General features: G+C 36.5%; 1 protein-coding gene across 3 annotated transcripts in view; it reads left to right on the forward strand.

Annotated features, from left to right (window-relative positions):
- Nucleotides 1-15,850, forward strand: part of usp47 (ubiquitin specific peptidase 47) — a 143,006-nt gene that overhangs the window by 54,120 nt on the left and 73,036 nt on the right. For all 3 annotated transcript variants that reach the window (XM_039749911.1, XM_039749900.1, XM_039749905.1), the window contains exons 2-7: nt 2,538-2,732; nt 3,117-3,230; nt 7,768-7,921; nt 8,422-8,518; nt 9,383-9,528; nt 13,864-13,943. In XM_039749911.1, coding sequence (XP_039605845.1) covers nt 2,538-2,732; nt 3,117-3,230; nt 7,768-7,921; nt 8,422-8,518; nt 9,383-9,528; nt 13,864-13,943 — 786 coding nt within the window. The remainder of the gene's footprint in view (nt 1-2,537; nt 2,733-3,116; nt 3,231-7,767; nt 7,922-8,421; nt 8,519-9,382; nt 9,529-13,863; nt 13,944-15,850) is intronic.

The following is a 15,850-nucleotide window of genomic DNA, read 5'->3' on the forward strand; positions in this document are numbered from 1 at the left end:
GGAGTGGCATGGTTGTAAAATAAATGCAGTATTGCAGAGAACTGAGGTGTCTTCTTGGAAGTCAGACCATGATATGCCACAATGCTTTAGTTTGCAAAGCAAAAATAGGGAACTGCCAATACATCATACAGGCCCATTTTAAGCCCTGGATACAACACAAGCCAGGAGCAAAAGGGTGCCTTTGTCAGTTTAAATATTACACAGTTCAGTAAAGGGGTCCCCCATGGACAAAACATATAGCAGGTGGAAATTGTACATAGTTCATGGTACTCTTTCTTTCCATGTGTTCTTATCTCTACAATGATTAAAAAGTTGAGTTCATTCCATGGGTCATATTAATGTAACAAGTTAAATGAAACCATGATTTGGTGTATATTGCTTTTGATCTAAACCCCTCAAACCTTTTGTAGCTGTAAAAGTTTACAGATGAAAGAGTTCTATTAAAATCTGAGTGAAGCTACCATTTTTACAGGACCTTCTACCGGATGAAATTATATTTGCACACAAAATTCCCACTATTCTGCTTGAATTCAAAAGAATACACTTTCCTCTAAAATTATGTTTTACAGTGACCATCAAGAAAAGCCAAATCGGTAGGAAAATTGAGAATTGATATATGGCAGGAATGATTTAGACATATTGCAATTGTATGTAGCATGCTCAAGTGTTTGCGGAACGTCCCTTGAATGGAGTTTGCATGTTCTCCCCATATCTGTGTGGGTTTCCTCTGGTTTCTTCCTAAAGTCCAAAGACATGCAGGTTAGGTGGATTGGTGATGTTAAATTGGTTGTTTGTGTGTGTGTTAATCCTGCCTTGCACCCTGTGCTTGCTTGGTTAGGCTCCTGCAACCCTGCTCATAATTAAATGAACTTAGAAAATGCTTTAACTATATTCAAGAGCAGTGGGAAAAATAAATACATATTATATTCAGAAAAGTACTCAGTTACTTACATAGCTGACAATAAACGGGCCCATTGTCTTAGGAAATTTCCTATGCGATACTAGGTAACACAGATAGTTTTATGTCATATTAAGAAGGGTTATAGGTTTTTTCATGCAGACTGTTAATAGCTGCTTATAGTGGATACCTAAACTGAAGTGTTACCCAGAAATCCCAATGATATATGGGAAATATTAAAACATCAACATTGTTTTTATGGATGTATTCTTTAAATGGGTAGTTGTCAGTAACCACATAACATTCATTTGTAACCAACATATGCTTCTATTAGTTAAACTTGTCCAGTTACCTAAGGAATGTTGCCTAATGAATTAAGAGAGGAGGAAGTTGGGAGCATGTGCTGATAATAGCACGTTGCCGCACCCCACATGACAAGCCACCCAGGCTGGGACCCGAGTACAGCCTTGCAACAGGTGAAACCTCAGCACCACACTGAAACAGTATGAGGTTTTTATGGTGGCTGGAGTGCCAATCCTGCCACCAAGTCCTATGTTTTCCATGCAAGTTTGAGGACCTGCTTGCAGGTTAAGGGGCTTGCTCAAGGGCCCAACAGGGTAGAGTCACTTCTGGCATTTACAGGATTTGAACCAGCTACTTTCCAGTTCCTAGCGCAGATCCCTAGCCTTAGAGCCACCACTCTGCCCCTTTGAATTAAGTAACATCTTCTACTGTATTTTTTGTTTTTTAACACAACTACTGCAATACTATAATGCTAATAGGTTAGGTCCTACTTCAAGTATACTTCATATAATTTGTGAACATGTAAACATTTTTGTTTTGTGTCCTTTTATTTCCTTATATTATCTTGTTCCATTTATATGAAGTGTACTCTATATTAAAGCCTTATTTAGTGTATTGAATACGTCCCAAGTTTTGAGTATTTTGTGCCACAGCAATACTTCCTATAACATATATTGCTTCCTCTCTTTTACTTAAATAACTTTTTGATTAATAAAGTAGCACTATAGTAAGCGTTTAAAGTGCCTTGACTATTGTGATTGCCATGAAAAATATTAAAATAGAGTTTATTTTATGTAATTTCAGTGTATTGTGTGGCATTAATGTAACTACTTTTTACCTTATTATTTATATTAAAACTAATTTTTTTTTAAAAAATGTATTCAGTATTAATCAGATGTAAATGTTCTAATTCTTACATTTTCACTTATTAATGAAAAAATCTAATCTCTGATAAGGCTCAGATTATCTCAAATGAGTAAGCAAATCCTTTTAGCATATCTAAGAATCTTTACAAAGGAATAGATAGATGGAAAGTAATTGGGCAAAATAAATAAAAAACAACTTTTTTTTTCGATTTAGCCAATAGAAAGTTCAAAGCAATTGTATTCTTTCATATTGAAAATACAGTAGATGTGACCAGTTTCTTCACAGTTTCTGATTGGAAAAATGTTTTTTTCAGAGAAGTCTGTGAATTGAACTTGGAATGCAGTCGTAACTCATTTATAATTCTTGCCAAGTACATATTAACTAAATTATTGTATGCATTATGTGATTATATGATAAGAAGAACAGGGGTTTTTAGAAGTTACTCAATTAAAATATTTTTTAAATCTAGATAGAAAATGCAGCAGATGAACCCCGAGTGCTGTGTATTATTCAAGACACAACAAATGCGAAGACTGTGAATGAGCGAATTACCTTAAATCTTCCAGCTTCAACTTCTGTCAGAAAGGTTTTTGAGGATGTGGCCTCTAAAGCTGGCTATATAAATGGTACTTTTGACCTGATATGGGGCAGTGTAACAAACATGGTGAGTATGTTGGTTCAATGCCTTATGAATTATCCTGAAGACCCTGCCTTTTGGAAGAATAATGGATGCCTTTCTCCAGATGTGTAGCCCAATTTCTAAAATGTTTTATCTACTATTTGCATTCATCAGTATCATTATTTAATTAAATCATCAGTACCGTTAATTGATTTTGATTTGGCCCAGTGGTGTGTGGGATTAGGCCCTGCAACAGACTACTGTTGAAGGTTGGTTCCAGTCTTGTGCTCAAGTCTTCCCTGTATTAAACAACTAAATAACCACCTGGGAAACTTCATTTTATTTCAGTGGTTAGTAGCATGGTGAGTTTACATTTTTTCATGATTCTTTTTCTCAAGATGTTTATTCTTTCTCTTTTTCATCTGAAAGGCTCCATTAGACTATAACAATGAAAGAACTCTAACTGAAGCTGGTTTTGAACCAGGAAAAAAAAATTTTCTACATCTGACAGATAAAGATGGTGAGCAGCCTCAGGTAGCATCAGTAAGTAAACACCTCATCTTACATATATTTTCATTCCTTAATTGCTGAATGACTAATGTTTAAAAAATTTTGAGCAGAATTACTGCTATAAAGTTTTGTTTTTTTTTTAATAATAAATATTTATTTTTGAAAGGTGGAACATAATAGAATACTACTCAATCAAACAAATCTATACTAATAAAAGGCAAAGCCCTCACTCACTCACTCACTGACTCATCACTAATTCTCCAACTTCCCGTGTGGGTGGAAGGCTGAAATTTGGCAGGTTCATTCCTTACAGCTTCCTTACAAAAGTTGGGCAGGTTTCATTTCGAAATTCTACGTAATGGTCATAACTGGAAGCTGTTTTCTCCATTTACTGTAATGGAGATGAGCTTGAACGCCGTGGGGGCGGAGTTTCGTGTGACATCATCACGCCTCCCACGTAATCACGCAGTACATAGAAAACCAGGAAGACCTCAAAAAGCGCTGAAGAAAACATGCATTATATAATTGAGAAGGCAGCAAAACAATAAGAAGCGAGCGAGTGACATATACAACCATGTTCATGAGTTCTGCTACTTCGGAAACAAAGCACGATGTAAACCTACACTTTAAATTAAGTTCATAGACAGGCTGCCGCTGGCGTTTGTAATTTAGTGCCTGCCCATATAAGGCCGTCCGTCAGCGGCAATCCAATAGCAAACTCCCACTAAATATTCACGGGTGAAGGACTGTGTTTATGGAGAGGAAGATGAGATGGTCAGGGTGGTGTTTGACACAAACTCGGCGAAACTGCGAGAGAAAGTTTTAAGTGCCAGGACTAAGGTAACATTAAATACAGCCACGAACATAGCACGCGATGGCACCAGCACAGCTGGGAACCTTCGATGCATGTACACGGCGGCTCACGTGAACTGGCGCGTGCACAGATAAAAGGCAACAGTTCCAAAGCTGAACAAAACGAATTACACAATTGAAAAGGCAGCAAAAATATGAAGCGTCTGATAAGCATATTCATAAATCCAGCTACTGCGGAAACAAAGCACACGGTGGAAAAAGTCAATGTCCGCTAAAGGAAGACAGTGTAAAAAAAAACCGTGCATGCAGTGTGTCAGGTCTCAGATAAAGAAGAAGACGAGCTGTTTATTGATGCAGTAAGAAACGAATCGATGAAAGAAACCTGTCATCTTTACAGCGATTGACAAACACGGAATGTAACTTGAACACAACACATCCTACAAATACGAACCTGATTGAAAGAAATAATGATAATCAAATCCTTGATGACAGCAACACTCAGTAACACTCACAAAACAAATACTGTATATTGACAGTCATGTTACGTTATTTTTAAAATGTTCCCTTTTCTTTTCTAGCTTTTTAACACACTACTTCTCCGCTGCGATCGCTGGTATATATATATGTATATATATATCCCGATCTACATACTCGAATAATGGATACTTTATTAGCCATCAATGATTGTTTTGGTAAAGCCATACTCAGTGTATTCATTAGATGAGCGGTAAAAAGTAAGAGCGAGGGAGGATGCAGGCTGTAGTCTTGCGTCAACTCTATCTGAATTGCGCGATCACATTTCAAAAATATATCTTTTCAAGTTCTATTTAGTCCATATTTGTCAAACTCAAGGGCCACGGGCCACATCCGACCCGGTGTGTAATTATATCCGGCCCGCGAGATCATTTTATATACTGTATTATTGTTATTAATGGCCCAGGTATATGAAGCGCTGGTAACACAATAAACTACAGATCCCATAATGCAGCGCTTCAGCTGCCTTGCCAACACTTACGCGTTAATCAAGTCTAGCTTATGATGCTGCAAGTTATTGCGAAGCTAGCTCACACGATGCTGGAGAGAAAAGTTGATTCTGAAAATAGAGCCTTTAAAAACTGATGGGAGGCTGAGTATATGTTTACTGAACCCGTGTGTCTCATTTGTGGAGCTAATGTGGCTGTAATTACAGAATTTAATCTAAGACGGCACTATGAGACAAAACATCAGGGTAACCTGAATGCAATGCAGAAGATACAGAAAGCAGCATAATTAAATAAGAATCTGACACTTCAGCGGACGTTTTACCCGTGCACAATCACAAAGTGATTTCAAGTGAAGCTGCTTTTATGGGAGACACAAATGCACCTTGCCCCACTTTCCCTGTTGCCAAGTAATGTTAAACCAAGTCGTCACTACGGTGTTCCCAAATCGCACTTTGCTGATAAACTGAGCGCACTGAGTTTGCACGGCGCTTTGGTGACTTTGAAGAACAAAAAGTCCGTCTACATGCGGCTCGAACCTTGTGCATGTTTGGTAGCACATATCTGTGTGAGAAGCTCTTCTCAGTGATAAAGACTAACAAAACAGCACACAGGAGTCGCTCACTGATGAGCACCTGCAATCCATCCTGAGAATCTCCACAACACAGAACCTCACACCAAACAGAAACGAACCTGTGCCAAAAAAGATGCCAGGCGTCCAGCTCTAAAATGACATATGAGCAAAGACAACTGAATGATTTGATTTGTTATTGCTGAAAGGAACACATTTTATTTATATTTCCAGGTTTTGTTATGCAGCATGTTCATATTTGAATTTGTATAATTTTGACAGGATATATTTTTATGGAGAGCAAAATCTTTTGGGATATTTAAAATCTAAGTTTATTTTTATATAAAATTACATAAGAGTAAAGAAATTTGAATGTTTGTTCTTTTAATGTTTACTTTATTTCTAACTTGTATAATTTAGACAGGATATATTTTTATGGAGAGCAAAATATTATAAGTTGTTTAAGGTTTGAGTTGATTTATTCAGGAATAATATTCCTGTCTGTTTTTACCATTCCTACCAAAGATATTTCTGTCGACTAAATAAAAATTCCTTCTATTTAAAATTTAAATAGAACTTGAACAAATCGATAGTTCATAATATCCACGCAGACTTGCACGTAAGAGCGGGAGTTATCCGTTTTAACAAGCAGCGTATTGCACTGATACTGAAATAGCTGTGTGTGTATATATGTAGATATGTATGTATATGTATATATATGTTTATATATGTGTGTGTGTATGTATATATATATGTATTTGTGTGTATATATGTATATATATATGTGTATATGTATAGATATGTATATATATATGTTTATGTGTGTGTGTAAATATATATATATATATATATATATATATATATATATATATATGACAACAACACTCATCACTCACAACAGTGACAAAACAATTACATTGACAATCATGTTACGTTATTTTCAAAATGTTTCCTTTTCTTTTTCATTGCTTCTTTAACACACTACTTCTCCGCTGCGAAGCACGGGTATTTTGCTAGTAATACAATAATAGAGACAACCCTATCTTCAAAATTTATAAAGAAAAAACAATTGAAAAATACAGATACAGTACAAAGGGAATGGGAAGCAAAATAAGATTAGAGTCCCACCTAAAAAGAGAAACAAAAAACAATCTAGCCTTTTAAATGTAATCAATTCTCTTATGCTATTAATAGTTCTGTCACAGGCCCAGCATTCTTGCCATGTTTCAAAAAAGTTTTGGACATACCTTCCAATGGAATTAAAGGTTTGGGTCAGCCACCCGTATATTGTTTTTCCCAGCTGCAAAAGGGTTTTATGAATCAAAAACACGATGTGCATATCACAGAGCCCAAAACAGAACTGGCTATAGTAGCCCAAGATGGAGGCTTTAAAGGTCTGGAGAGGAACTGATGCCAGCAAAGGGGCCGGCTTTGGAAGTGACGTCTTCTGAGGCGCCAGAACCTTGCAGGATTTATCGGGAAAGGTCTGTAGGGAACTGAGAAAGACAGTCAGCGCACTCTGCCGCCCCCTGGTCAGATGTTTTATTGCAATTACTCAGGCCCTTTAGCTGCCTCCTACTCACACATGTGTGACAACAGTTAGGTCCATGAGTATTTGGACAGTGACACGATTTTCAATATTTTCGCTCTGTATGCCATCACATTGCATTTGAAATGAAGAAATCATTAGGTGAATGAAGTGTAGACTTTCAGCTGTAGTTCAAGAGGTTAGTGTATGAGCCGTTTTAGGAATGACAGCCACTGTTATACATGGTCTACCCATATTCCTCAATGACTGCAAAGGAATTTCAACCAAATTTTGAAAATGATAATTTATTCATGAATGTTTGTCTAAACACTTCAGCTCCGCAAAACAGGGGGAACATGTATAAAAATAGTTGTCATTCCTAACTGGCTCATATGATATTTACATTAAACCCATAGAATTAAAGCTAAAAGTCTTCACTTCTGTCACATTATGACTTCTTCATTTCACATTCATTGTGGTGGCATACGGAGCCAAAATTATGAAAGTCGTGTCACTGTCCAGATATTTACGGACCTAACTGTAGAACATTGCTTACCCACTGAGTTGTAGAAAGGTGGGTTGAGGTTTTTTCATTTCGGCAAGATAAGTCTGCATGCTGGTAGTTTTTCTATTTTTTTGTATTAATTGTAGTTAATGTTCTTATTAATGTTTGTTTAGGATGAATCAGGAACAGCAGACAGCAGTGGCCTTGAAGACAGCTCTCAGGACAGATTTATTGGTCCTTTGGCAAGAGATTGCACAGCTGGTTGCAGCAGTGACTACAGTAGCCAAAGTTACTCCTATTCCTCTATATTGAGCAAATCTGAAACAGGTAATGGCGCCCTCGCTGTTAAAACATTCTTTTAACACAAACTTATTTATTTCACTGTTCATGAAGGTATAATTTTATTTTTAATTTGTTTTTCATCAATAAAATTGCTCATTAGATTGTATATAGTCATATATTGTGTATTTTTAGTTGTAATATGGTGCTTGTACATCCATAACTGAAGATGGCTTCTTAAAACTTTACTAGTGAAGCAAGAGAACTATCTTTAATTTTCAGTGTGACAAATAACTTAAACATACGAAACACTAATAGAAGAGAAAATTTTGCATTAGGTCCCACCTTAGTTATTAAATGAAAAAAGTGAACATCTTGTGACCGTTACCTAGCAAAGTTATCATCCTGTGTTAAGTATTGCAAAGATTTGGACATATTCCTAGTAAGTACTTTATAGAACAAGAAAGTTGCTGTATAATATTTTTTTTTCTTTTTTTTTTTAAATAACTATTTCACTCTCTCTCTCTGTCTCTCTACCATGTCTACAGGATATGTAGGTTTAGTAAACCAAGCTATGACCTGCTATTTAAACAGCTTACTTCAAACTCTTTTTATGACTCCAGAATTCAGGAATGCGCTTTATAAGTAAGTTTGGTTTTGTAGATATTTTTTAATAAAAAAAAAAAAAGTTTAATTTGCCTTTTTACTCAGATTTTGAAATGCTGGCCAAAAAAATATTTAAATATTTAGAGATCCTCAAGTTGTCAGAAAAATATTCTGTAAACTAGTTTCACAGTTTGAAAGATAGACAGTGATTTAACATAAAAATATAATTGATTCATAAACTGGCAGTGCCAGTGTTTAATCAAAGTAATTTATTCTGATAAAAAATAACCCCTCATTAAGAAATCATTTTTAATGAAAACATAACTTGAAGTTTGACTTGTCAATTTACTGAATGGTGATATGGTCAACAAAATGATTGCTCAAAAACTGTTGTTGAATTCATTCCTAATTACTTATTTTTTCCATTGCTTAAATGGTGACTGTGCACTTTGTTTTACTTGTGTAATTTATTATATGTATTATACTTGTCTGACTGGTTGTTTTATCATCAATGGCCTACCAGTACTGTACTAGTAACAAACACCACCAACATTAGTTACTGTATATAAAAAATGCTATTTTAAAAATGAGTGCTTTACCCAGATTTCATTCCATTACAGACTGCATAAAAATTACTTTTAAATACATAATTGGTGTCCTCATGGAATATTTTAGCATTTAAGTTGCTCTTTTTACAAATAATTCATATTTCAGTGATATTAAACCAAAAATACTAGCAAACCAATTTATTTTACCCACAGTTGTTTTTTCCTTTTGTTATGCAGTATGGGATTTTCTGTCAAACATTATGTTGATTGGAATAGGAAGCAAAACAAAGCATTTTTCTATTTTTTTTCATGCTTAAGTGTGCCTTACTGTGTTCTTACATTTTCTTGTCATTAGTTGGGAATTTGAGGAATTGGAGGAAGACCCAATTACAAGTATCCCATACCAACTCCAACGGCTGTTTGTTTTGCTACAGACAAGTAAGAAAAGAGCTATTGAAACAACAGATGTGACCCGCAGCTTCGGTTGGGATAGCAGTGAAGGTAATTGGCTATGAAATGTTTGTGACTGTCCAAAAAGAAATCATTTAAAGTAATCTGTTTTACAACTTTTTCCATTGGTAACATACATATAATATAAGAGCCAAACTGATTGTCTCAGTTAATTCTGCAGATGCATTTGTTGCTGTCAGTCATGTGTGAGAGATTATGACACAAAGTGTGAACAACATCTGTTAAAAATGTCAAGCTGCATAAAGATTAATGGCAACACAGATACAGTTAGGTCCATAAATATTTGGACAGAGACAACTTTTTTCTAATTTTGGTTCTGTACATTACCATAATGAATTTTAAATGAAACCACTCAGATGCAGTTGAAGTGCAGACTTTCAGCATTAATTCAGCAGGTTGAGCAAAAAGATTGCATGAAAATGTGAGGGAACTAAAGTGTTTTTTTTAACACAATCTCTTTATTTCAGTGGCTCAAAAGTAATTGGACAAATTAAATAACTGGAAATAAAATGTTCATTTCTAGTACTTGGTTGAAGACACTTTGCTGGCAATGACAGCCTGAAGTCTTGAACTCCTGGACATCACCAGATGCTGGGTTTCCTCATTTTTAATGCTCTGCCTAGGACTTTACTGCAGCGGCTTTCAGTTGCTGTTTGTTTGTGGGCCTTTCTGTCTGAAGTTTAGTCTTCAACAAGTAAAATGCATGTTGAATTGGGTTAAGATCAAGTGACTGACTTGGCCATTCAATAACTTTCCACTTCTTTGCTTTAATTAACTCCTTAGTTGCTTTGGTTGTATGTTTTGGGTCATTGTCCATCTGTATCATGAAATGCCGCCCAATCAATTTGACTGCATTTAGCTTGATTTGAGCAGACAGTATGTATGTCTCTGAACACCTCAGAATTAATTCAGCTGCTTCTGTCCTGTGTCACTTCATCAATAAACACTAGTGTCCCAGTGACACTGGTAGCCATGCACACCCAAACCATCACACTGCCTCCACCGTGTTTTATGGATGATGTGGTATGCTTTGGATAATGAGCTGTTCCACGCCTTCTCCGTACTTTTTTCTTGCCATCATTCTGGTAGAGGTTGATCTTGGTTTCATCTGTCCAAAAAATGTTTTTCCAGAACTGTGCTGGTTTTTTTAGATGTTCTGTAGCAAAGTCCAATCTAGCCTTTCTATTCTTGAGGCTTATGAGTGGCTTGCCCCTTGCAGTGCACCCTCTGTATTTACTTTCATGCAGTCTCTTTATGGTAGACTTGGATATCGATACGCCTACCCCCTGGAGAGTGTTGTTCACTTGGTTGGCTGTTGTGAAGGGGTTTCCCTTCACCATGGAAATGATTCTGCAATCATCCACCACTGTTGTCTTCCATGGACGTCCAGGTCTTTTTGCATTGCTGAGTTCACCGGTGCTTGCTTTCCTTCTCAGGATGTACCAAACTGTAGATTTTGCCACTCTTAATATTGTAGCAATTTCTCGTGTGGGTTTTTTTTGTTTTCACAGCTTAAGGATGGCTTCTTTCACCTGCATGGAGAGCTCCTTTGACCGCATGTTGTCTGTTTACAGCAAAATCTTCCACATGCAAGCACCACACCTCAAATCAACTCCAGGCCTTTTATCTGCTTAATTGATAATGACATAACGACGGACTTGCCCACACCTGCCCATGAAATAGCCTTTGAGTCAATTGTCCAATTACTTTTGAGCCCCTGAAATGAAGGGATTGTGTTAAAAAAATGCTTTAGTTGCCTCACATTTTTATGCAATCGTTTTGTTCACCCCACTGAATTAAAGCTGAAAGTCTGCACTTCAACTGCATCTGAGTTGTTTCATTTAACATTCATTGTGGTAATGTACAGAACCAAAATTAGAAAAAAGTTGTCTCTGTCCAAATATTTATGGACCTAACTGTAGATCAGTCTATTCTCAGTGTTTTGTATGTGCAGGACAAAGGAGCTGGGCTAGTAGGGATAACTGTTTAGCATCTCTCATAAGAAAAAAATAATTGAAAGCCATTTCTTTTTGTTCAGTGATCTTTTGTACCAGCAAATGTTTTGGCTGGTGTAATGTCATCTTGCATGCCTTAAAATTCAAAGTTCAGTGGAAGTCTTGCTATTGAAACTGAGTGCACATGTAGTCTTGTAGTCCTCTTCTTGGTTTTGTTTATCCATCACTTAGCAGCACAACATACTATGCCACAAAGAAGCAAATTTAAATCTAAAAAAATGTAATTATGGGTGCACATTTTGAGTATATTTCACAACAAATTGACTCCCTTTTAAGGATTAAGAATCATTAACCTTTAATCGCTTTCTGCCTAATATTACACACAATAATGCAAGCGCACATTTCCAGAAAATGTCTTATTTATGTATTAGTTTTAACATATTACAAATCGTCTTTACTGAGAGCTGGTGTATGTGTTTTTGTTTAGGGATAAAAGTATATCTGTGTGCTCCATGGTTGTTTGCTGGAGTTAAAATCCATTTAATGTATACATCTATGTACTGTATAAGCTAAATATGCTTGTCAGGAAGAAACTGCACAATGGAGATGTTGATATTAGTGGTAGTGAAGGTGCATAATCTTCAATCACACTTCATTTCCTTTTAAGACTGCACGTTGCAAACCATGTGCAGGATTATGAGGGACAGCAGAAAGTTGCACCACCTTGGATTAACCCTAGGTGGGATGGGGAGAGTGGTTGAATCAGTCTTAGGTCCTCACCTCTCAATTTACCACCATGGTTGGCCCTACCAGGAGTACATGACAGCTGGCAGCAACATTTAGGGGATCATTGATCATGCAACTCACTCTGCCACAGCAAGGTGCTGACTCAGTGTAGGGAAGCTAAATATGCTTCTGATGCATTAATCGTGGCAGTGACTTAGTGGGCCAGCAGTGTTTTGTTTGTTCACATAAGCTCACTTAAAGACTATGCCTGCAAGTCCCTTGACTATACAGTAGCAGTTAGCTTCTTAACAATGCTTTTGGTTGCAGGTCTGCCTGAAATGGTAGGAACATACAGTTTGGCACTGGTACTGTTATGGGTTCCTGAGGCTATTCTGCAGTGTGGTGTGACTGTACTTTCGTGACTTGTGGTCACAAGACTGCTGTGTGACTGACACTAACATGCTCAGATTATGTAAATGAAGTCTGCAGCTGAGAATAGCTGTAAAAATCATGTAGTGTGATGGGGCCTTAAACAGTGACTGAATTCTTTTTTGTTTTTTTTTTCTACCTGATTTGTTTCATGAATATCTTGGAATTTATTTTTTATATAGCTGAATTTCCCATGCAAGACTGTTGACATTTGAATAATTATTAAGTAGAATTTACTTTTACTTTTAAAGGAATACTTTACCCATGCATTATTTTTTTATATGTTACTTACTCCGTGCAGGTCGTAGTTTTGGTTGAGAAAAATTTTTAATCTTTCATTTTCGTGGAAAAAAAAAAAACATAACCAATATTCAAACTGAATGTTACTAAATATTAACCAACAATGGACAGTAGCAGTCAATGTGAAAAACCAGATGCTGTTGAAAAGCACATTCCTACAATATAGTGTGTTTCAATTGAAGACAGAATTTTTGAACAGTGAATGAAGGGGAAAGCCAGATCTTCAAATCTAATGCACTGTATTGTGGAAATACACCTTTTGTGTTTATTATTTATGTTGAGTTTTCTAGATGTATCGTATTCATGGTATTTTAACAAAAAATACATGTATTTTGCATGTTATGAGAGTACTAATTGATAAAGGACATGTGGAATATGCAGTTCAAGTTGTATGAAATATTTTTTCTTATGAATGTTTGTTTTTTGTTGGCGGTCGTCCAGATTTTGTGACTGTTTTTGTTCCCATTCAATTGAACTTTTATTACGTCTTTTATACCTGAAAACATGAGATTAATTATTTTTCTAGGCCACCTCTACAAACTGCATTTCCTTTAGCAATACAGTATTCAATTTTCTGGTTTATATGTGCATTGTAACTAAATAAAACAAATTGTAAAGATTTAATATCATTTTTCATGTTAATACAACACCTTTTTGTTTTGCATGTTCTAGTTTATCAATTACTATATTTTAAGTACTGTATTAAAAATTGTGCAGACTTTTTATATTAAATTTGTTTTTGTTGTTCTTGTTTGTATTGAACTTCTTTTAATCTAGTAAATTTCCCCCAAATGTAAGTATTATTGCTGTTATTGCAAACATTGTCACATTCTACTCAGTTTTTATTAGTATGGCTTTTAATCATACAATATCTGTTAATATTGAAAATTAATGTAAATTAATCATAAATCAGTTTACCCGTAATAATAATGCAGGCCTCCTATTTTGTACACAGCTTGGCAGCAACATGATGTTCAAGAACTATGCAGGGTAATGTTTGATGCACTGGAACAAAAATGGAAGCAGACGGAGCAGGTGATTGATTGATACCATTTAAAAATATTTAAAAGTTGACAGTTAAAGCATATGTGACTTTAATATCATGTTGAAATAAATGTCCCTCAACTTAGAGTCAGTGTACAGTGAAATATCCTAGAGGCTCTCTGACACTAGAAGTGGATCGATTTAAGGTGCCCTAGAATTACTGCAGGTGCATACAATTTCAATAACCAAAAAGCCAGTGTAAACTATAAGTGTATTTGTGTATGTGTGTGTGTATGTATGTATGTCCATAGTTTTATATTATATATATACATATATTATATATATATATACATATATTATATATATATATATATTATATATATATATATATATATATATATATATATATATATATATATATATATATATATATATATTATATAATATATATATTTTATATATATATATATATATATACACACTGCTCACAAAAATTAAAGGAACACTTTAAAGAAACACATTAGATACATCAGATCTCAATATGAAGTTGGATATCTATACAAATAACGACAGGGCAATGTCTTAGGAACAAAAGGATGCCAAGTCTTTTAATGGAAATAAACGTTTTCTGCCTACAGAGGGCTCAATTGTGTAGACATTCTAAAATCAAAGTGAAATGAAGATGTGGCAGGCTAGTCCATTTTTTCAAAAACTTAATTTCTGCTACTCAAAATGCTTTTCAGTATCTTGTGTGGCCCCACGAGCTTGTATGCATGCTTGACAACGCCGGGCATGCTCCTAATGAGACGACGGATGGTGTCTTGTGGCATTTCCTCCCAGATCTGTATGAGGGCATCCCTGAGCTGTTGTACAGTCTGAGGAGCAACCTGGCGCTAAAATGGACCAAACATAATGTCCCACAGATGTTCTATTGGGTTTAAGTCAGGGATCGTGAAGGCCATTCAATTGTTTCAATCCCTTCATCCTCCAGGTACTGCCTGCATACTCTTGCCACATGAGGCCGGGCATTGTCGTGCATTAGGAGGAAACCAGGACCTACTGCACCAGCGTAGGGTCTGACAGTGGGTCCAAGGATTTCATCCTGATACCTAATGGCAGTCAAGATGCCGTTGTCTAGCCTGTAGAGGTCTGTGAGTCGCTCCATGGATATGTCTCCAAGATCATCACTGACCCACCACCAAACCAGTCATGCTAAACGATGTTACAGGCAGCATAATATTCTCCACGGCTTCTCCTCACCCTTTCACGTCTTTCACATATATTCAGGGTGAACCTGCTCTCATCTGTGAAAAGCACAGGACGCCAGTGGTGGACCTGCCAATTCTGGTATTCTATGGCAAATGCCAATTGAGCTCCCCGGTGCTGTGCAGTGAGCACAGGGCGCAGTAGACATTTGGGCCCTCAGGCAACCCTCATGAAGTCTGTTTCTAATTTTTTGGTCAGAGACATTCACACCAGTGGCCTGCTGGAGGTCATTTTGTAGGGCTCTGGTAGTGCTCATCCTGTTCCTCCTTGCCCAAAGGAGCAGATACTGGTCCTGCTGATGGGTTATGGACCTTCTATGGCCCTCTCCAGCTCTCCTAGAGTAATTGCTTGTCTCCTAGAATCTCCTCCATGCCCTTGAGACTGTGCAGGGAGACACAGCAAACCTTCTGGCAATGACACGTATTGATGTGCCATCCTGGAGAAGTTGAACTGCCTGTGCAATTTCTGTAGGGTCCAGGTATCACCTCGTGCTACCAGTAGTGACACTGACTGTAGCCAAATGCAAAACTAGTGAAGAAACAGTCAGAAAAGATGAGGAGGGAAAAATGTCAGTGGCCTCCACCTGTTAAACCATTCCTGTTTTGGGGGTCATCTCATTGTTGCCCTCTAGTGCATCTGTTGTTAATTTCATTAACACCACAGCAGCTGAAACTGATTAACAACCCCCTCTG

The sequence above is a fragment of the Polypterus senegalus genome, chromosome 1 (genome assembly GCF_016835505.1).
Source record: "Polypterus senegalus isolate Bchr_013 chromosome 1, ASM1683550v1, whole genome shotgun sequence".
NCBI lineage: Eukaryota > Metazoa > Chordata > Cladistia > Polypteriformes > Polypteridae > Polypterus > Polypterus senegalus.